The sequence below is a fragment of the Chionomys nivalis genome, chromosome 17 (assembly GCF_950005125.1).
Source record: "Chionomys nivalis chromosome 17, mChiNiv1.1, whole genome shotgun sequence".
NCBI lineage: Eukaryota > Metazoa > Chordata > Mammalia > Rodentia > Cricetidae > Chionomys > Chionomys nivalis.
The window spans coordinates 52,493,883-52,516,546 of record NC_080102.1 but is presented as its reverse complement, the minus strand read 5'-3'; the positions used below and the strand labels follow the sequence as shown (position 1 = coordinate 52,516,546).

Genomic DNA, 22,664 nt, shown 5'->3' with positions numbered 1-22,664 from the left:
GTCACCTGTGCAGTTATCATAAAGGATTACTCTCTCTCTGCTGCCAAACTTGATCTCTTTGCTGATAGATACAGCCTTTATGGTTCCTGGAAACTTTCACTGGGTACCAACTTTCATTAGTGAGCATCTAAAAACTCCCTTATGATAGACCCTATGAGGCTAACAGAAAAGTGGGAGACTGCCACGTAGGGTAAAGGGGTAGAGCGGGGTGGGGGCGGACGAAGGCTCTGAGGGAACAGGAAACTAACTTCACAGTGACAGCATATTCAAAGCCGTTTCTGAGTAGGAAGTGTACTTTGCTGTGGATAGTTTTTTTTTTTTTGGGGGGGGGTGCCTTTTATACTCAAACAAGGTGATGTAATTTTCATGTATGCAAAATCATTGGTTATTTTCATAAGATATATATCTAGTTAGTTACATTCTCATTCACCTGGTTTCTGAAGCAGATATAAGTTCCCTCAACCATCCATGTCGACTTTGATCAAACAGCATGACTCTAAATGGCCTCCTGGAACAATTCCTCTTTTAAAAAAAAAACCCCTTCAGCTCAAGGAAGATGGATTTTGTCACAGCCAGATGTCCCGCAGCCTGGAGCTGAGGCTGGTGTCCCACAAACGAAGCTCTCCGTATCTTTTGTCTTTGCTTTTGGAAAACCCACCTGCTCTGAGATGTCTTTCAACATGATGCTCTACCCCTTATCGGGTATGAAATACCTGTACACAAAGAGCAGACCCCAAAAAGATTCCAAATATGGAATCTCCTTCCCAAGATCCCATCCAATGTCACTCCAATTTTGAAATTGGTACATGCCGTGCCAACTGCCTAGTGCCAAAAGAGGGATATGCCTGGTATCTCAGCACAGGGGTAGACATAGATGAAGCTGCCATGCTAGTCACATACGTGAGAACCATGGGCACAGAACAGGAAATAGATATTTGACCTTGCTACTTTGTCCCACGAGAGCTATGGGAGTAGGACTAGGGAGACAGTAAGGGACATGCATAGCAACCTGACTTAGCTCAACTGGCAGCTGGCACAGGGGACCAGATGTCGAATTAAGAGCAGCCCCACGTCAGCTGTCAGTTAGTAAACATCTCCTCAGAAGAGAGGTATAAATTAGTAAATGAATCAATGTAGTAAAGACAGAAGAAGGAAGAAACTCCTCTCCTCTGCCCCAACCCTCCCACCCTTTCCCTCAGAAGCTGGTCTTTGTCTTCTTCTCTTTGTCCATGACTCCCACAAGATTCAAGAAGTCTTCTAGGAAAAACAACAGAACTGAAGATCCCCAGTACCCTGAACAATGAAAGACACTTCCAAGTTCTAAGCTAAGGTGGGGTAGGAGGAGTCTAAGGAATGAGAGCTTGAGTGAGGAGAGGGAGGAGGGACGGACATCGTAAGAAGGAACCTTCCACTGTGGCTTCCTGGGTGTATCCCCACTGCACCTGCCTCAGGGCCAGAGCCTCAGGAGATGCACTAACAAGTATCTTAATTTATCAGCCCAAAACCAGTGACCAGCAGCTCACCTGAGTCTTTGTGTAAGCCACAACACACAGGCTACTAGTTCATAGTCTAGGGGCTGCCTTGGGTCAAGGGGCAGGCAGTTAAATCTTTAAATCTATAAATTAAGTGTAGAAATCAATAAGGCTGACAATGCACCACAAGCATCGTAACTAGTAGTGGGGCAAGTTTTTCAGACAAAAATCTGGGTTTCAGGGCTGTGTGCCTGGTGTTACCAGCCAGTGAGGAATGTGGCATGGCCACGGCGAGCAGGATAGACCTGCTGCAGCCCCTGACCCTGTCAAGTCTCCAGGTGTGTGAGCGAAACACACCGCTTCGTCTCTCAGGGCTTCAGTGTTTCAGCCTGAAGATGAGAGAATGACTCTCCCAGTATCACAGGTTCTGGCTGCCAATGTTATCAGCACTGCATAAATCAGGTCTAGAAAGATGGCTCAGCAGGTTTGCTGCAGAAACTTGGTAACTTGGAACCCCCAAAACTGAAAGGGAAAACCAATTCCACAAAATTGTCCTCTCACTTTAACGCTTGCTTGTGTGTGCATTCACGCACTCACAAACACACACGTGCACACACGCACATGCGTGTGCACACACACAATCGCTAACAATATTAAAGTACAAAAATCAGTACGCCTAAAAAGGGAGACTTCCATGAACTAGGTCAGAATGTCCCAGGACCACGCGATGATCCTGAGCCTCCCATGGCAGGCCAAGAGGACAGAGAAGAGTCCCATCAGAGACCATTACAATCACGAGAGGCCAGGCTGGTTTCCTCCTTGCCGAGGAAAAGCTCCTGTGATGTCGGCAGAATCAGTCTCTCATTTTCCAGGCTGGAAGCCGAGGACCTAAGTGATCAAGCTGTCTGTTAAGCCCACTGCTGCTCAGCACACCCCTCCTATCTCAGTGCTCTTAATACACAGGAAGCCTGCCCTCACTTGCTAGTATTCGGGGAGTCATGTGTGTCCGGCAAGTATCTTACCAATCACTGAGTTACAAACCCTTCCTTCTGCATGAACAGCAATAGTCTTAACTGACCAGCAGGGCCTTTAAAAACCCAAGTAGAGTTCCCGCATGCTTTGAAAGGGGAGGAAACACAAACTGCATGATAACAAATGTCAGGCTTCAGAAGCACACATTCATAAGCACAAATTTTAGGTTTCTGCTCACTTGAGTTAAGGCAAACACTTGCAACAGTAAACCCACGGCTGAGGTTACAGCTCAGAGGTAGGGCAGCCCCCAACCCTGAGAAAACGAAAACTTTACTACTCAAAATAAGCTGAGCTTGAGACTTTTGTTAGATGGGTAACTGAGATTCTTCAGTAGGATCAAACCCAGCACGTCCTTCCTTTCCTGGGACTAAGCTGCCACTCAGTTTATGACCTGGAAATGTAGTATAAGCAAGTATACTGTACACTCCCTTCCAGTGTGGGGGAAACTCGTTTTTATTTCTCCAGAGGGGGAAGAATTTATATGTTATGATTAAGTGATTATTTTGTGTAAACATCTGGAAGAGCAGAAATTACCTTGGAAGATTCACAGGTGACATTCAGCCTCCAGAACGGACACAGCTTGTCGCACTGGGGACACATCAGGATCTGGCCACCGATATCAGGATCACAGACCTCTTTGCTAACAAAAGACAAAATAAAGCAACTCAGAAACCTTAGCAGAAGGCTTTCGTTCGAGACCAGCCTGGTCTACAAGAGCTAGTTCCAGGACAGGCTCCAAAACCACAGAGAAACCCTGTCTCGAAAAACCAAAAAAAAAAAGAAAAATAAAAGAAATCCAAGTCTACCCACGACAAGCAACAAAACTGAAGCCTACGAAACAGGATCACAGGTGACAGCCATAACTCTGATGAAGGCTTGTCATGTAGAAGCTATAAAAAGCATATGGGATAGTAAATGGTCTACTTCTTTAAAAATATTTTTTTACATATTTCAAAAAATTTTAACCTTTATTTTTATTTATCTGGGTGGGTGTTTTGCCAGCATGTATGTCTATGCACCATGTGCAAAGAAGCCAAAGTGGATATTGGATTCTCTGGGACTGGAGTTACAGATGGTTGTGAGGCAGCAAGTGGGTGCTGGGAATTGAACCCAGGTCCTCTGGAAGAGCAGTCAGTGCTCTTAACCACTTAGGCATCTCTCCAGCTCTTAATATTTTAATATAATATTTTTTATTAATCTTTTGAGAATATCATACAATGCCTAAATCTACCCTTAACTCGGGGGTATACAAAGGGTCCTCCTCTATAGCTGCTTTGGTTGGAGGTCACAGAGAGCCAGAGAAGCCAGGCTGTGAGTATAGGGAGGAGGGAAACCTGCTGTCCCCACATCCACCCAGGAACCTGCCATTCTCCACAATCCCCCGCCCAGGAGCTGGCTTTATTCGATATAGAAATTACACTTCTCCTTCTCCTTTCGTGAGCCTCAGACAGAAGCATCTTAACTCCTTCCCCTGCTCCCCACAGATCCTAGTATTTGTCAAAGCATTATGTGTGGCCTTGAATCCAGAGATAATAAGAGCATATTTAGTAAAGTTTGTGGATACAGAATCAACATATAAAGTAAACACAGGGAAACAAAGGAGATTTTCTCCTTATCTACCTGTAACAATTGGGAAATAATTTTTAAAACCTGTTTTTCAGTAGCTTAAAAAGTATAGTGCCTAAGAATGAATCTAATCAAAGATGTATTAAGATTTATAGGGAAATAAAAATTTTGTCAAATATAGCGAAGACCTGCACTATAATTTTCAGAATTGTTTGTAGAGATCAGAATTTGTGTTAGATAGCTTCCATTTAATCTATTCATCTCACAGAAGACCCAAAGTTCAGAATAGACGAGTTACTGATTGGGTGCCTGCTGGCACAAGCTGAAACAATCAACTACCAGCACAAAAGGAAACACGAAAGATTTCTACCTATATCCAAAGATCTGGTCCCAAAATTAGGGAGACCAGAATGGGCAGTTTAATTCGTGACATTACAAAAAACAAGAACTTAAGTAAATCGCAATCGTACCACCAAAATAAATTCCACTTAAGAAATGAGAATGACAACTACAGAATTGGAAAAAGAGATAGATGGGACTGGAGATGGGCTCCACGGTGAAAGAGTATGTTCTCCTGTTGCAGAGGACCTGAACTGGGTCCCCAGCACCTACAACTGCCTGTAACTCTAGTTCTGGGGGACCTGATGCCCTCTCTGGCTTTTGGGGGCACCTGTGCACTCATGTGCATGCATGCACACACACATAGGCACATATACAGAACTGAAAATGAAAGATAACTTTTTAAAGGAGAAAATAACAATAAAAGAATATTTAAAGCATCTTAGGTTAAGGAGAAATGCTGTCAATATGGAAAAAACACAGAGGAAGTTACTAATACATTTAAGATTTAATGAGAAGAAGCAAGAGGTTGTAGATTGCTCCTCCTGGTGGTGTCATTTTACACAGAATGGGGCCAGCATTATCGTTGGTCAGGTGACCATGCAAATAACCCAGAGAAATGAGTGGGTTTGGGAAGCAAGTCTGAGAGAGCTGAGTAAGCTCTCAGCAAACCTACTTATTCACAGAGTCAATGAGAACAATGACAAGAATGTTCAAACTCACCCTTTCCTGAACTCTGAAAGTTAACTGAATGCTTACAATCACCTAATGACCCTCCCATCGTGTGTGTGTGTGTGTGTGTGTTGTGTGAGAAGGGGCTGGTCAATGCGTGAAGAACACACCTTTGTAGCATTTTCACTAGGCTGGTTGCCACGCGTGTCTCCCCAGGTTCATGGCAGCCTTAAAACCCAGCAGCTGTCCATCCACTCTGAACGAGAACAGCCTCCCAGCAGCCGAGTGGGGCAAACAGTGTCTGTAGCTGCTCCAGGGACCCCTCCCCAGGCATGTCAGTGTTTGCCCAGCATCTCCCTGGAACAGCTTCACGGTGAGCTTTCTCATTTTTTCACCTCATACCCAGAGCTCAGACTGGGAGAAAGCCCAATCCTCCATGTGTGCTTTAAGAATCTCCATGAGCCGGGCGGTGGTGGCGCACGCCTTTAATCCCAGCACTCAGGAGGCAGAGGCAGACGGATCTCTGTGAGTTCGAGGCTAGCCTGGTCTACAAGAGCTAGTTCTGGGACCAGCACCAAAGCTACAGAGAAACCCTGTCTCGAAAAACCAAATAATAATAATAATAATCTCCACGAATTACTTAACATAGCACCTGCTTGAGTCGGTAGCACCTGCTTGAGTTACGGTAGTAACCGTAGATGTAAACTCAAAAACTTTAAAGGAAGAACTAGGCATGCTCTATCCAACACCAAACCTTCAACATATCCGTGAGATGTAGAAGGGCCACATGCATGTGGGCTACAGTACACAGGCAGAAAAGATCTGAGAACCTGGAGGCTAACCCTGGGGTTCTGCATAACCCAGAAGGAAGCCTCAAGAGAGCTGGATACTGTCCACTGGAACACGGGAAAAGGGCAGAGCCCAGCACTAAGGAAATCACTGCAATCCAACTGCTGTCTAAAGATCTCCTAAACACAGACTTTAGTGCCCATATAAGGCAGGTAATACAGACCCTGGGCTCAGTCCAGGAAAAGGAGCAAGAGCAGCAAAAGTGGTGGAACCAGCAGAAGCAGCAACAAACCCTGAGGAGAAATCTGATTCCCAGGGTTCTTAGGGTGAAATATTTAAAATGTCAAATTCTCAACGTTGCAAGTCGCAGGCACATCAGAAACCTGAGAAGTTCAGAGAAGTACTTCAGAAGTTCAGAAGTAACAGAGCAAGGGCCAACCCGGGGACGCCGGCACATTGTATTTAGTCTTTAGATAAGCAAGTATGCATGGAGAACTCAAGGAAATCACCCGTAAGGAGTTAAAGAAACAATGTGAGCGTGTCTCACCAAATGGGAAAGCAGTAAGCTAAAGGCTCTTAAGCCTTAAGCAAAGCACAATAACATCAATGAAAAAATTCACAAAAGGCACTCCTCTGCATATAAGACATTTAATGTTGTATCTGTTAAGATTATACAGTCTGAGAAATGGAAAGGAAAAGGAATAGGAAACACCCATGAATCCAGCTTCAGATACCAGTGGGACTCCATCAAACACACCAGCACATGCATCCTGCAAGCTGCAGAAGGGGAAAAAAAACGATAAAAGGAATAATTGAAGGATGGCCAAAACCTTCCAAATTTTCAGTAGGCTCTAAGAAGGATACACTCAAAGAGATTTACACCTATGAAGACCATACTCAGAAGCTAAGACAGAATCCCAAGGGAAGAATCCCAACAGCAGGGAGAGACTCGTGACTGGCCACATACAACGCTCCTCAGAAAGAAAAAAAAGCTGGCTCCCTATTAGAAACCTCGAGTCTGGAGGCAGTGGGATAATGTTTGCTAAGTGACCAAAGCAAGCTGTGTACCCAGATTCTACACCAGAAAAGCTAGTTATCAAAAATAAAGGAAGAATTAATGTAAGTCAAGAAAAACAAACAGCACTTGTTCCTTCCAGGGTCTGCCCAACCCTCACAAGACACCAAATTGCCATCCAGATCTTGAACTTCTAACGTCTCATATGGTGAGAAATAAGCCATGTCAGTCAAAGACTAGCCTATCTGTTGTATTTGTTATACAAAACAGAAGAAGGTCTGATAAGGGACTTCTGTGCTGAGCACAAAAAGAACAATGAATTGTACGTCAACACCGTTAGAGGCAGAAGGCTCCAGGAGACGTTTCTCCAAAGTCACACCAGTGATAAATCCAGAAGATGCTCAACAGCATCTACATCAGGGAAACAAAACCCACAACAACCACGACATACCACCTGTGTCAAATAGGATGGCTAATTACAAAACATAAAAAAAATGCAACTAAGAAAAGTGTCCACTGGCATCTAGAGAAACTACAGTCTTCACACATGGCTGACAGAAACATGACACAGCATAGTCACTGTAGACAGTACTTTGGTCGTTTCTCACAATGTTAAACAGAATATATATATATATATATATATATATATATATATATATCCCAGCAACTCCACTCTTTGTAACATCCCCAAGACATATGGAACCACATGTCCCCATGACAATATGTCAGGTAAATGTTCATTTTATATACATATTTCTAACAGCCCCAACATTCATCACTTAATGTTTAGATAAGGAATGTGGCATACCCGGGCAATGGTTTATTATCTGCCCCAAAGGGACTGAGGTATCAATAAATATAACAAAGAACCTTGAAAATAACAAGAGTGATAGAAAGCAGTCATGAAGAGCCGTGTAACACACAGTTTCACTTACATAGTGTCCATAACAGACAGAACTATAGACACAAAAGTAGACCAGTGGTTTCTAGAGCGTAAGGAAATGGGAAGTTAGGGGATCACTGCAAATAGGGGGACTCTAGTTTCTTCTGGGTTGCTGGTTATTTTTCAGTTGCTGTGATAAATGCTATGACTATGCCTATAAAAGAATTTAATTTGGCTTCAATTAAATTCCAGAGAGATAAGCGTCTATCATGGCAGAGAAACAAGCCTGCAAATGGCGGTAATGGTGGCAGGGGCCAGAAGCCAAGAGCACATCTCAACCACAGGCATGGAGTAGAGAGAGCAAACTGGAAGTGGGGTGATGTTGTGGAATGATATGTTTGCATGCTGTGCAGGAGCGTCACTCAGATTGGTTTAGTAAAAAGCTAAATGGCCAAATGCTAGACAGGATTTTCAGGGAAGAGAGGATGCTGGGAAGAAGAAAGGGAGATGCCATGCATGAGACACAGAGCAGACAGGATGGGCAGTTTGTGTATGAGGTAAGCGAGCCTCGGGGAGGCACATAGATAGATAAAAATGGGTTAATTTAAGTAGGAACTAGTTAGTAACAAGCCTAAGCTATTGGCTGAGTTTTTATAATTAATAAAAAGTCTCCATGTGGTTATTTGGGAGCTGGTAGGTAGGACAGAAAAATCTGCCTAAAGGGTGCCGAAATCTCAAAGTGATGTAATTCCTCTAGCAAGGTCACACTTTTTAAACATCCTCCAACAGTGCTACCTACTAGAGACCAAGTGTTTAGATGCCTGAGCCAACGGGAAACAGTTCTCACTCAGACTCACGCATTCACTCCCTGGCCTCCACAGGCTTAAAGATGTATTTAGTCTAACTTCTAAAGGCTCTGTAGTCTGTAAAAAGTGTTTTAAAGACTGCTTAAAAGCCAAATCCAAAGTCTCTTTTAAGACTCAATTAAGACTCTTAATTCCATCTGTCCCCATAGAATCAAAATGCAAATTACACACTTGTAGCATATAATGGTTCAGATTATGCATTACTATTTGAGAGAGAGGCATAGGGGGGCATAGTGAGGAAATACTGGACCAAAACAAGACCAGAACCCAGCAGAGCAAACAGCAAATCTCATCGCTCCAAATCTAGTGTCTGGGACTTTAGTTTCAAAGGGCTTAGATGGCTCTGCCTATCCAACTTTGCTGACTGCAAGAGACAACCCTCTTGGACTGGTTCCACTCCCTGTATGTAGCTCTTCTTGGCAAATATCTCATGGTTCGGGCATAGTCAATAACTTGGGGTCTCCACTGTAACCCAGACCTCACTTTCAAAGTTTCACAAAATGGCCTTTCAGGGCCTTCATTCAAGGACTCCTAATCCATACCCCATCTCTCTTTCACCTTTTAGCCTCTAAAGTCAGCACCCTGTGATCAACACTGCCAATTCTGGCCGCCAGCGGGGGATGGACCATGGTTCCTGAGCCGTATTCAGTAGCAGCTTGTGTTTACAGCTGATCTCTAGGGGCAGAGAAGACTTTAGACTTTGTCCCCCCCCCCCCCCGCCCCAAAGTGGAGCTCAGGTGGGAGGGCCTTGCTCTGGGTGAAGCCTTTCCTTTGCAGACCTCTCCTTAATGCTAATCTCCCTTACAACTATAGCCTCCCTTCTAGCACATTCTTTGGCGATAACATTAGGCTTCCTAGGGCCCCCTTTCTTTCAAAACTACGTTTGGTATTTCTGCCTCATGTGTTCTTTTTTATGATAAATATGTATGAGTCACTAATAACAACCATGGGGCAGATTCCGTATCAGGATACCTTATTGCCTCTGCCCCCACTCCAAATTACTCCATTAATTTTTAATTAATGGGCAGAAAGAAGCAAGATTCTTTGCCAAAACATCACAGGAATGGTGTCTAGCCCCATGACTAATATCGTTCCCTTCTGAAGCCTCTTAAGCTGGGTCTCCAAGTCCACATTCTTCTCAGCACTACAGTCTTCCAGGGTCCTAAGTATGGTCCTTTAGGCTCTGCTGACAGCATTTAAATGAAGTAAAGTCATGTAGTTTTGGATACAGGTGGTATGTCTCTAAGACTGCCTTTTTTATTTTCCATAATCTGTGTGAAGTGTCAGGTAGTATGTGACTATCATGGATACTTCACAAAAGGTTTATAAGGACCCGAGACAGGGGTGATGGCCTCATGGGTAATAGTATTTGCTCTGTGGGCATCTCATCATGGGCACCCATGTAATAATCCACACAGGGCTGCACACACCTGCACTGGGGAGTAGAGACAGCGTGATCCCAGGAGCTCAATGGTGAGCCAACCTAAGAGGAAAGGTGAGCTCTGCCTCAGGTGATAAGACTGTCAGCAAGAGAGCAAGCACAAGTTCTGCTCTGGCTTCTATGTGCTCACACACTCCTGGGCATGGACCACAGCCAACATTCAATACACACACACCACCCACCACACACACACACCCATACACACCCACCACCCCCACCACACACACACCCATACACACCCACCACCCCCACCACACACACACACACAACCACCCACCACACACACACAACCACCCACCACACACACACACCACCACTACCCACCACACACACACACCACCACCCAACCACACACACCACCACCCACCACACACACACAACCACCCACCACACACACACAACACCACCACCCAACACACACACCACCACCCAACACACACACCCACCACCACCACCCAACACACACACCCACCACCACCACCCAACACATACACCACCACCCAACACACACACCCACCACCACCCAACACACACACCCACCACCACCACCCAACACACACACCACCACCCAACACACACACACACCACCACCCAACATACACACCACCACCCAACACACACACACACCACCACCACCCAACACACACACCACCACCCAACACACACACCCACCACCCCTACCACACACACACACACACAACCACCCACCACACATAGAACCACCCACCACACACACACACACACCACCTAACACACACACACACACCACCACCCAACACACACACCACCACCCAACACACACACCCACCACCACCCACCGCACACACACAACCACCCACCACACACACACACCACCCACCACACACACACCACCACCCAACACACATACACACACACACACACACACACACACACACACACAAATGGACCTTGCAAAAGGGAAACCCCCTCAGTCTAAAGTTCTATTCTGAGATGCCATGCAGGAATGGAACAATTATTAGCCCAGCCAAGAAGACAAAGGCAAACAGGGAGAAGACACCAACATTCAGTCCTTGACTGCAAATTCCTTTTCATGAAGAGAGAGAGAGAGGACTTCAAACAGACATCCCGGACTAACAGGCCCGGCAGCCCGTCAGGCTAATCCATAAGGATGACAAGCAAGCACCCCACCTCAGAACCAAGATGACATGCTCAGGGCTTGAAAGAATTTACCACCTCAGCACTGAAGCCCAGAAACCGCAACCTGCCTGTTCCACCTGGAGTGAGGCCAGTTCACCAGGAGACAGTGTCTGGCACAGTGAACATCAAAAGCAGACACATGATAGCAGCACAGTCCCACGTGCCACAGCACCCAGGGACCCCCTTTTAGATGAAGCTGGCGTTTAAATGCCAGTATCAACCACAAACAGATTCCTGGGTACTGAGTTATCCCCACCTCCCAACAATGTAAGAAATAATTTTGTAAAATCAAAAAACAAAACCGCAACCGAGGTACCCCAGTTCCTGATCATGCAACTCTTCATATAAGTTAAGAAAAAGTCATTTCTCAACACAGAAAACTACCAGCATTCTCACTGGGACCCTAAAAATTCAGAGCTTTTCTTGGCCCAGATCCGCAAGGCTGTGAAGCATCCCTCAGAAGTTCAAGGGCAACCTTATCTCTTTCTTTTTCGTAGAAAGAACTATCTGAAGATGTCAGTGTGTCTTGTTTTGTTCTGAAATCTGAGACATAGTGCTCCTGTCAGAGGGAGGCTGTGTTGGCTTATCTGAGAGAAATGTTTCCTTTCATTCGCTCCAATTCTCGGAACAAAGGGGAGAGATCACGCAATGGCGTCTCCTTTACCAGACAGTCTACAGCCCTGGAAACACTGTCATGACCACTCAGTGTGAAAGAGACAGTACCTCCAACTGCAGTTATCCTGGCTGAAGTATCCATAGAGGAAGCAGGCCACGCCCACCACAGCTGCAAGCAGGAGCATCTGCGTGTAGTAGCCCAGCCAAGCAAAGTAGATTCCAATCTTCTCTCCGTAATACTTCCTGGAGAGAGAGAGAGGTGTTTTTAGAGGATCATCGCTGTGTAGCTTCATCCTAGCATGACTGTTTGGGTTTTAAGTAAAGAAGGCTTTTTACATAAACACTCCCATTCAGTTCACCCCTCCCGCATGCTCACCTTCACAGCGGCGCCTCAGTTTAACTATGGGACAGAAAGAATGTTACATGTGCAGAAGCAGAGTGAGTTTCAAAGTGACCAATGAAGGGAAAAGCTTCGCAGAGGGGCCAGAGGGGGTGTCCCTTGTTCTTGATGAAGATGAGCACTGTGTTAGTCTCTGAAAGACCCTCTAATATGTGGGAGTCTTCAGCCTATTCAGCTACCATTACGTACTCAGAGAAAAAGCAAGAAGAGAAGTATAAAACCTAAACCTTACGCTGATACAGTGGTCTTTCCATGTATGGGGTCCATTTCTGAGAAAATAGTTGGTACCTCTGACCCCAGATGGTGCTACCCCACATACCAACCGTGACTTCTCTATATACACACACATACCTATATACCTATGGTGCACCAAAGGAAAACTAGTAGGAAAATAGAAGTCGCTCTTTTTCACAAAATACCACTTTCTTTCTGACCACGGGTAAGAGAATGAACAAGAAGCAGGCAAAAACTATTCCTGCCAGTGCAGCGAGTGAAGCCCGGGCAGTTGCTGTGGTGTGAGCTTCTCCTCTGTCTCCACCTTGGTCTGTGGAAACAAGTGAGACTTATGAGGGACTGTAGGTTCTCCATGGAGCTGAGCCAGTTTCCTTGAGCTTCACCTAGCGGGAACTCAGTTGTGAGCACAGCCTAGATTCCCGGGAGGACGGAGGTCCGTCCAGCGCCACAGGCTACAAAGGAAGGCTAGGAGCCAATGGAGTGGGTTAGGACATGAGAGGAGCAGAAGGTGACATTTTCACGTGACTAGGGGTCTGTGTCTGGTTCATGGACAGCCGGAAAATAGCAGGCTTGGGGTAGTGCCTGGAGATAAGACGTTGGCAAGGGTTGGGACATTTTAACCCATTTTCTCTTTACTAAATTATTGCTCTGCTTTCAAAGAGGTTTATGTGATGGCAAAAGGCTCGTGGGCTGGAAGCCTGCTCCCCAGTGGAGGAATTACAAGGTGGTGGACCTTTAACAGGCAGACGGTAGGGAGAGGTCATGCAGGAACCACCCTCAGAAGGCATTATGCAGGTTCTCATGATACCATTAGCTCTCCAAGAGGACTACGTTCTGTCTCACCATATGTTCAACTCCTTTTGTCCCCAGTGTCTCTGCCATGAGGTCACCTACCCTAAGAAGACACATCCAGCACGCCCTTCATCAGAAAGGGTACGAAGCTGTTTGGACTTGGTGTCCCCAGACTGTGCGTGAAGTAAATCTCTATTCTTTATAAAGTAGACTGACCCAGGTGTGTTGTCACAATAATGCAAATTAGGGCAACACAATTCTTAAAAACCATGTATTTTGGATATGACATATTCAAAACTGGGATCCTTAGAAGCTGAATGGTCAAACTTTCGAATGGGAGAAATGTTCTGCCAAATTTAGGTAAATGGTCAAGCCTTAGTCTTCGCATGGATATTCAGTGACAGAGAACTGAACTCTTCCTAGGGCATTCCTGGTACAATGGAGTCAAAGTCAGAGAGGCTTTCCAGACCTGAGATCTGTAATAGAGACCTGTCTTCTACTAGGAATGTGAAACTGGGAATAAAGAGGCTAATTTTGGACGTGATGGTCTCTGGTCCTCCAAAAGGTTTCTGTTAATATATCAGTCTAAAAAGTTAGTCTTAACTATTTTGCTTCTGTGTCAGGGTCTCACTGAGTAGCCCAGGCTAGCCTGGAGTTCTCATCCTCCTGCCTCAGTCTTCCAAGTGTTGAGACTGCAGGAGAGCATGACCAAGTCTGGCAGCTGGCAATTAAAAGGGGCAGTCAGTCCCCAGCCATCCGACCCTGCTGCACCCCACCAACTGCTGCCTTGGGTCCTACACCCAGGGATTCAGCCAACTGCTAACTGAAAACATTGGGGGAGTCTATGGCTGTACCACGCGGAATGCACCCAATCTCGCCTGAAGACTTTGGGGGCAGACTTCATCTACGTGAATATTTTCAGATTTTTCTCCTGATGTCATTCCCCAGACAGTACTGCAAAGCACCCAATGTATGGCATTTATACCAGCATAGGGACTATGAGTGATCGAAAGATGATTTGAGGTAGATGGGAGGAGGGGCACGGGGCATGTAAAGGTGATGGCCTCTGATGTAAGGAACGTGGACAGGTCTCCTTCGTCTCAGAGGCTCCGGAAACCAGTTCCTCATAATGCCCAAATGGGTTTACATGTATACATTCACATACTGTTTTAGCTCCTGGGTAATCAAAGTTGACAGAAGTACCCCTGTGTGACAATAATCTAGACAATATTAAGCGAGGGAGGACTAAGGAGGACCAAATGAGATAATTAAATGATTCTTTATAAAGTAATTAACCTAACAAACAATTTTTAATGGCTGCTACCGTCACAAAAACAGAGGTGACAGGGCACCATGCTAACAGAAGTACATCCCTGCACAAAGCAGGCCATGCCCCTAGACAACGATGATGTTACTGCAGCAAACACGCAGGACAGAGGCGAGTTTGAACAACAAACATCACAGCGCCCAAACCACCAGCTTCTGAACTGTAACCCTGATGTTCTGAGAGACAAGCCCCGAAGCAGTAAGAGTTTCCTCTGAGATCACGAAATGACATCAGACAGCAGAACAACACTGAAAATGCTCAACCTGACCTCGCAATGAGCCAATGACTCTAGTACTTACTCCTATGCAACAAAGAATCCTACATCTCTGAGGGGTAACCTCTAACCCCCGAGAGAGAAGTTCCATTCACGGTAGCAGACCAATGAGAGTGTCTGCCCAGGCAAGTCACGCTGGGGCCTAGAGAGTGTGCTCTCAAGAGATGACTCACGACTGAGCCCATCACATCAGAAAGACCAATCACATGATTGCCAAGTAGCGGCTGTGAGCCAAGTGAGTTGGCTGGACCTGTAGTGGAATTTGTACACTGTGAAAATATGTTGCTCTCATTGCTAATAAAAAACTGATTGGCCAATGGTGAGGCAGGATTTTTGGGGCAGAGAGAATGCTGGGAAGAAGAAGAGCGTAGTTAGAGGAGATGCCAGCTAGACACAGAGGGAGCAGAACATGCACAAAATGAGGTAATAAGTTATGAGCTATGTAGCAACATAGATGAATAGAAATGGGCTAATTTAAAATGTGAGAGTTAGCTAGTAATAAGCCTGAGCTATAGACCAAGCATTTGTCATTAATATTATGTCTTAGATTTGATTGCTGGTACTGAAAAAAAAAATCTAGTCCCTTCCTACTTCTGCGGGTCCATGTAGATGGAGTTTTTGTCAGGGCTTACTAAGATAAGTGCTCCACCACTGATCTAAGAGTAGACACCGGGGCACATAAGTTATGATCCATCCACTATGGGTACCTAGGGAAGCCTTGAGAAAGCCCTGGGTATCACAGAGCTGGTGGAGCCCCTCAGGTTGTCATGCACAGACACCACAGGGTACCCCTGAGTACTTCTCATTGAAGTGCTCTCTCCTGCTCACCTGATAAGGTCCAAGGGCTGCTTCTTGTATATGCTCCGTGGGTGGGCCCACTCCCTGTACAGGAGGTAACGTTCACTAGGACAGCTGGGGTCCTCCGACTCATAGTTGAATTTGCACTGAGGAGCCAAAAGGAAGAAATGAGCGTCACAGTTCTCAACTTATAAATCTTACTATTAAATATGGTAATTTTATGGCCATACCAGAGAATGATGTTCAGCTGGCCCTGAAGTTCAGAAGCTTCCACTGCTAATTTTGCTGGGCCATAGAAATAGAACAACTTTCAGGCTCGGTGGCCGCACTGGCTCTCCCTGGAGGCTCAGTCTTTGCCATCTTGTCCCTGCCTCCCACTCTCTGCTTATCCATGCGAATCAAGCCCTTGTTTGATGCTCTAGTTTTGTTCTGACATATGGTACACTTTAAGACTGTCCTCACCCCCCCAATGCACATAACACACAGTAGCAATGATCAAACTCAGTCTTTGCTTTCTTTGGTTGTAGAGATTTAGATAAATTGGTAGTAAATGCAACAAAGTAACAATGTGATTGATGTGGAGTTTAACATATTTCAATGACAGGATACTGTAAACACTTTTAGATATATAGTATCCTCCCACATACATGGTCATGAAGGACTGGAGTGATCACATTTAGAATCTTCAGTCCATAGGAGATGCTAGGAGCTTACTAAACACTCCTGGATCCAGTGGGTCACAGTAGCCTTTGAACAGACCTATTATGACGTCAATAATCTTGGGCTATGTCACTGTGACATGAACGCTGATAAACCCTCTTTTTGACATCCTGATATAGCCTGGAAATAGTGTTTTAAGGGGGAAAAGTCTATTTACAGAAAATGTCAAATGAGAATTTCTAACAATTTTTTCCTTACAAAACAAAGGCCCCTGCTTTTTTCTGGTAATGACATCTGTTAGTAATTATGAAAGTAGTTATCACTCAAATGACAGGGACTGCTATTTTATATAAATTTCATGAACTCTGAAAACAACTCTGTGAGGTAGGAACCATTACCACACCTTCCTTACTGATAAGGAGACAGTGAATATATGGCTCACAAGTCCATCTCGCCGGTGAGCAGAAGAGTGGGACTTTACTTCCAGAAACTCACACAGCCTAAGCGCTGACCTGTGTGATCTGCCTGGTGCCGCATTGCCCGGGGGAGGGAACCGCTCATTCTCCCTAGTCCTTTAAACCCAGCCCTGTCTCTATACCTGGGTTCATCAGTGAATGTGCTCTGGGTCTTTCTTGCCTTGGATCAGCCTCTGGTCCTTCCCGCCACTATCTTTGTCTTGCAGAGGAAAGGACAGAAGGACAAGGGCAAGGAGTCGAGTCCTTCCCGGTCAGCAGCAGAGTGCTCACTGGACGTCTCCAGTTTTGTCACTTGACTTACATCATGTAGAGGGAACGCTGCCTTGTAGATTCCAGAACTGACCAGTCTATTGATCCCAAATTTGTTAACGTTGTTCATCACTTGGTATTTGACTCGAGAGAGGATGAAATAAACCTAAAAAGATTTTGAAACAGACCATGTCATCTTGATGGTAGAACAAGCTCATGCAATCATTGTTTAGCGTAGCAGATATCTGTCCACACCGAAATGATACCAAGAAAGCTAATAATAGCATTTTTTTAGATTTTGAGAACAGAACCACAAGAACCCAACCAAGCGTCTAATTCTTCAATAGCAGGTTTCAAATCACACCGAAACAGAAACCGTGTTCTGCTTAGACTTACAATGCGGCTTCTGGTGGCAGGGTTGAAGAAGGAATCTCTATCTTGGATATAAAAATCATTCATCCGGCTCTTCTCAAACGGGGCAGTGAAGAACTCCTGCTCCGGCTTGATGACACTCTCGTTCACGCTGAGCACCTTGGTGAACCAGTTGAGAGTGTGGAAGGGTGAGCGGGTTTTCAGGTCATTAGGCTTCAGGGGGAGTTTGATGTGCATGATCTCAGCATAGGTGCACAGCACTTCCCAGGGCGCGTGGACTTTGACGAACACAAGCTTGTCATCAGAAACCTAGGCGGGAACAACAGAAACCAAACAACTGTTTTCCTGGTTTTAAAGCACAGATGTTCCCAGTCCCCATGCTTCAGTAGGTTTTCAAAGAAAAATCCATGTAAACAGGACTCCAGCAAATGTGAAGATAAAATCAGATCAGTAAATGACTACACCTTCTCTACTGAAAGATAATTCTTTAGTTTGAATTAAGAAACCCAGAAGTAGCAATTTTTTAAATAATTACTTGTAAAGTTTTATGTGTGTGTGCGTGTGTGTGTGTATGCGTGCACTTGTGCAGGTGGTTCACACAGCAGCCAGAAGAGAGTCTCAGACCCCTAGGAACTGGAGTTACAGGAAGATGTCCTGAGAATAGAACTTTGGTCCTCTACAGGAGCAGCAAATGCTCCTAACTGCCGAGTCATTCCAGAACACCCAAACTAATAATATTCTGAGTGAGAGAAGTCACTGCTAATTTGTTGTCACACAATCTGTTAGTGACCTAGAATAACAACATTGGAGCACTCATAGCAATGCTGTACTAATGAAAAAAAACAAAACCTCTAAACCTGGAAATCGGCTGCTTTATCTATTTTATATCTATCCATTACACTATATGGCCACTGATGTAAAAACATCACATTCTGCTATAGATATGCGGTCTATCAAAGGAAACAGTAAGGTGCATCTTTTGGTCTATCAAAGGAAACACACGGTGCATCTTTTGGCCACATGTGTGGAAGTCGGAGGCTCACTCTCAGTAACCTGCGCTCACCTCCAGTCCTGCAATTCTGGGACTGAACTTGGGCCATCAGGTTTCTGCGGCGTATGCCTTTGCCTGCTAAACCATCTCCCTGGCCCGTGGTATGGGCTCTGTCTGTCTCCCTTCCCACTCTCCCTGCAGTGTGGCTGTGGCTGCACGTTTCCCACGTCACATCTCAATTCCACGTGAAGCACAAGCTCCAAGCACTGCGGTTCACAAAGGGTTCCACATAAACTAACACTTACTGATCGTGTTGCTTCCAGCTGCAGGCCGTGACAGATGAGGTTGGACTCATACGCTTGTCTTTTCCTCTGAAAAATAAACAAGAACATATGTTAGACTGCCAGTTTTAGCAGAAAAGACTAAATTTTTAAAGAAAATAAACTAGTCAAGGGTTTTGACCTTAAAGAGACATATTTACTTGAAATAGAAACAATGAGTTGGCTGGTGATATGTAGGTACTGGCCTCAAAGGGAATCAAGAGAGTGTACTGGATTCCCTATGCCGTCTAGAGAGTCAAGGACTGGCCTGGTGGGGCTTTGGTCCTTTGGAGGTACATAAAAATTACTGTGGTACAATCTCTGGCTCCCAAGAGCACACAAAAGGAACTTTTCGAGTTCCATTCACTGATGTTATTTTTCAGAGTTAAAGATTCCAGATGTTTAAACTTTTGTTTCTATACTATACATTCAAATGATGATATTAGATGCATATAGATTTAAACACACACATGTACACACAAACACACACACACACACACTTTCCGTACATGCCTTACCTAATAAGACAACAACACAACAGTACAAACAACTCTAACAAGATTCAAAGTACATGCAATGAAATGTTCAGAAAGTCCTATACACGGCAAGGTATACAAAATAGGGGATCATCTGCGAATGTGCTTGCCCCCCCTTGGTTACAAGGCCAATTCAGTAGATGCTGGATACTCTGGATGTAGCACCAAGTTCTAGATGGTCAGTCATCTGCAAAGAGAGGCCCAGGACATAAGGAAAGCATGCAGACATGTGGCCTGCTCCCGAATTTCTGCCTTGAGATCCCCTCATGACATAAGGTTTAAGCTGAAACAAACCCTTTCTTGTCCAAGTTGCTTTTGCACTTGACTTGGTGCTGATCGCAGGTATGAAAAGGACACAAAACCATGAAGAAGCAGTTGTGCTGTGAAAGCAACAAAGCAAACGGTGGATGGGGGGAGGGGGTAAGAACATCACCATCACATAGACTGGTGATGGAGAAGGGTCATCTGTCTATTGGTTAATAAAGAAACTGTCTTGGCCCTTTAATAGGACAGAAAATTAGGTAGGCGGAGTAAACAGAACAGGATGCTGGGAAGAAGGCAGTGAGGTCAGTCGCCATGATTCTCCCACCCGACACAGACACAGGTTAAGATCTTTCCTGGTGGGGCTGGAGAGATGGCTCAGTGGTTAAGAGCACTGCCTGTTCTTCCAAAGGTCCTGAGTTCAATTCCCAGCAACCACATGGTGGCTCACAACCATCTGTAAAGAGGTCTGGCACCCTCTTCTGGCCTTCAGGCATACACATAGACAGAATATTGTATACATAATAAATAAATAAATATTAAAAAGAATCAAAGATCTTTCCTGGTAAGTCACACCTCGTGGGGCTACACAGATTATTAAAAATGGGTTAATCGAGATGTGAGAGTTAACCAATAAGAGGCTGGAACTAATGGGCCAGGCAGTGTTTAAAAGAATACAGTTTCCGTGTAATTATTTCGGGTGTAAAGCTAGCTGGGTGGCGGGACGCACTGCTGCACCTCACAACAGACTGGAGGTCTGTTTCCTTTGGTTATCACCTCTACAACCCAGGAAAGGAAACAAGTCCCCTGGGCCTAGGACTTCTCATCTGTTCACACTCCAGGAGTGCCCTGTTGAGATTTTCATGAGAGTGTGAGGTCAGTGGCCTGATGCATCTATATCCAAATTTCCACATCTTTTCTTCCTTCAAGATTATATTTATTTATTTTATGTATATGAGTGCTCTATCTGCATGCACTCCTTTATTTCAGAAGAGGGTATCAGATCCCACTGAAGATAGTTGTGAGCCACCATGGGGTTGCTGGGAATCGAACTCAGGACCTCTGGAAGAGCAGCCAGTGCTGTAAACCACTGAGTCATCTCTCCAGCCCCCAGAATTTCCATTTCTGATAATGGCAGAGATGAGTTGAGGCAACACTCTCACTGAAGACAACTGGGAATGGTGGCTGAGTCATTTTAAAACAACTCCATCAGTCATATGCTGCCAGACGGAGGTCAAAATAATCCAGGGGAAGCAGTCAGCCACTCTTCTCAGGGACTACCACTTCTGACTTGATACCGAGGAGCAGAGAAGGTCCTGAGCTGCTGTGTCCCAAACACAGAACGCTCTTATTCAATACAATGTAGACATTCAGTGTATGGCTGACCCTGAGTCCATGTGCAATCCCTGATAGCATTCCACAGAAACACTGGAACCTAAGACAGTTTATCTGTACTCAATGACGTCATAATCTAATGATCTATTAATAAGCAAATACCACTTCATGCACGAGCGAGATAACTCAGCGGAGAGACACCAAAGCAAGCGCTGGAACTCCCTCAAAGAGAGAACCCAGCTGAACTCAAGGCTCAAGGTGCTGCTTCCCCACCTGCTGCCCTACAAGTGCTAGGACCCGCTAAGGCCCTCTTTACCATCTCTCCCAATAGTCTTTGGACATTTTGATCTTTTCTACCCCTGGACTGTCTTATATCCTGCTCTCCTTGGGTAGTAACTCAGTTTACTCTTCCCTCAGTGTATCTCATCATCTGGAGTCCAACCTTCATGTTTGTTTTCTCATGGCGATGCAGCCTTGTTCCTGACCACATCTTTACCAGTGAAGAAAAACACTTGAATTTTGTGGAGTTTGAATGAGAATGGCTCCCATCAGTACATATATGTGAATGTTTGGTTCCCAGTAGATAGAACTGTTTGGGAAGGATTGGGAGGTGAGGACGTGTTGGAAGAGGGGTATCACTGGGGGTGGGCTTTGAGGTTTCAAGTGCCCACACCAGTCCCAGTCTCATTCAGTCCGGCAGTCAGTCTCTCCCTCCCTCGTGTGTGTGTGTGTGTGTGTGTGTGTGTGCGCACGCAGGGCCATGGGTGCGTGTGTCTGGGTGTGGAGGGGCATCATGTGTGTGTCTGAGGGGGGCATGAGTGTGTGGTGTGTGAGTGTCTCTCTGTGTGTGGGCGTGGGCGTATCTATGTGTGTGTTTGTCTGGGTATGGAGGGACATCATATGTGTGTGACTGAGGGGAGGCATGGGTGTGTAGTGTGTGAACGTCTGTGTGTGGGGTCTATCTGTGGATGTGTGTGTCTGAATGTGTGCGAGTGCATGTCTGTGTGTGTGTGTGTCTGTCTGTCTGGTTGTGGACTGTATATGTGCTGCTTTCCACCAAAAAGATGAAAATTCCTCGCTATACTAAAAAAATAACAGGTTGAAGTTGTTACGATTCGTGGTGAGAATGAATCTTGCGTGAAATTGGGAAGGGGCGGGGAATTTGTGCTGGTGTGCTGTCCAAATTCATTCAGAGCTACAGCACACGGCACATTCGGTGAAAAAGCTTTACACGTGAGTGTGTGTGTGAGCGTAGAGTTTGGTATTTGGTACTCTCTACGGCTAGAACACTCACTGGGCTGTTGGGATGTATCTCACAGATGGGACAAAGCACTGCACTCAGTCTGCATTTACTAAGGTCCTGCTATTTTTCAAGGAATTTGAAAACTTCTCAAGACACAAGGGTATTTTTCTATGTCTACTATAGAGTATCTACAGAGAAGCTGACCCTGACCTCAGACTTTCTCCCAGTTTAGGGCAGAAACACTTAATCACATGTTTCAAGGCAAAGCAACTAATGCCTGTTGTTTTCTAAGGACATTACAGGTCACTGTAGAGACATTTGTTCTCCTAGTGCCACAGGTCACAAACCCTTTGGGGGTTACATATCAGATATCCTGCGTACAGATGGTTACAGTATGATTTATAACAGTAGCAAAATTACAGTTATAAAATAATAACAAGATAATTTTATGGTTGGGGTCACCACAACATGAGGAGCTGTATTAAAGAGTCGCAGCATTAGGAAGGCTGAGAACCACTGTCCTAGTG

At 45.2% G+C, this 22,664-nt stretch overlaps 1 protein-coding gene across 3 annotated transcripts in view; it reads right to left on the bottom strand.

The window, feature by feature from the left end:
• The window catches only part of Ano6 (anoctamin 6), a 176,378-nt gene that overhangs the window by 38,462 nt on the left and 115,252 nt on the right, over window positions 1-22,664 (bottom strand). For all 3 annotated transcript variants that reach the window (XM_057791986.1, XM_057791987.1, XM_057791988.1), the window contains 6 exons: window positions 18,748-18,813; window positions 17,476-17,760; window positions 17,132-17,245; window positions 15,725-15,840; window positions 11,978-12,112; window positions 3,039-3,144 (listed from right to left, as the gene is read on the bottom strand). In XM_057791986.1, the coding sequence (XP_057647969.1) occupies window positions 3,039-3,144; window positions 11,978-12,112; window positions 15,725-15,840; window positions 17,132-17,245; window positions 17,476-17,760; window positions 18,748-18,813 (822 nt within the window). The remainder of the gene's footprint in view (window positions 1-3,038; window positions 3,145-11,977; window positions 12,113-15,724; window positions 15,841-17,131; window positions 17,246-17,475; window positions 17,761-18,747; window positions 18,814-22,664) is intronic.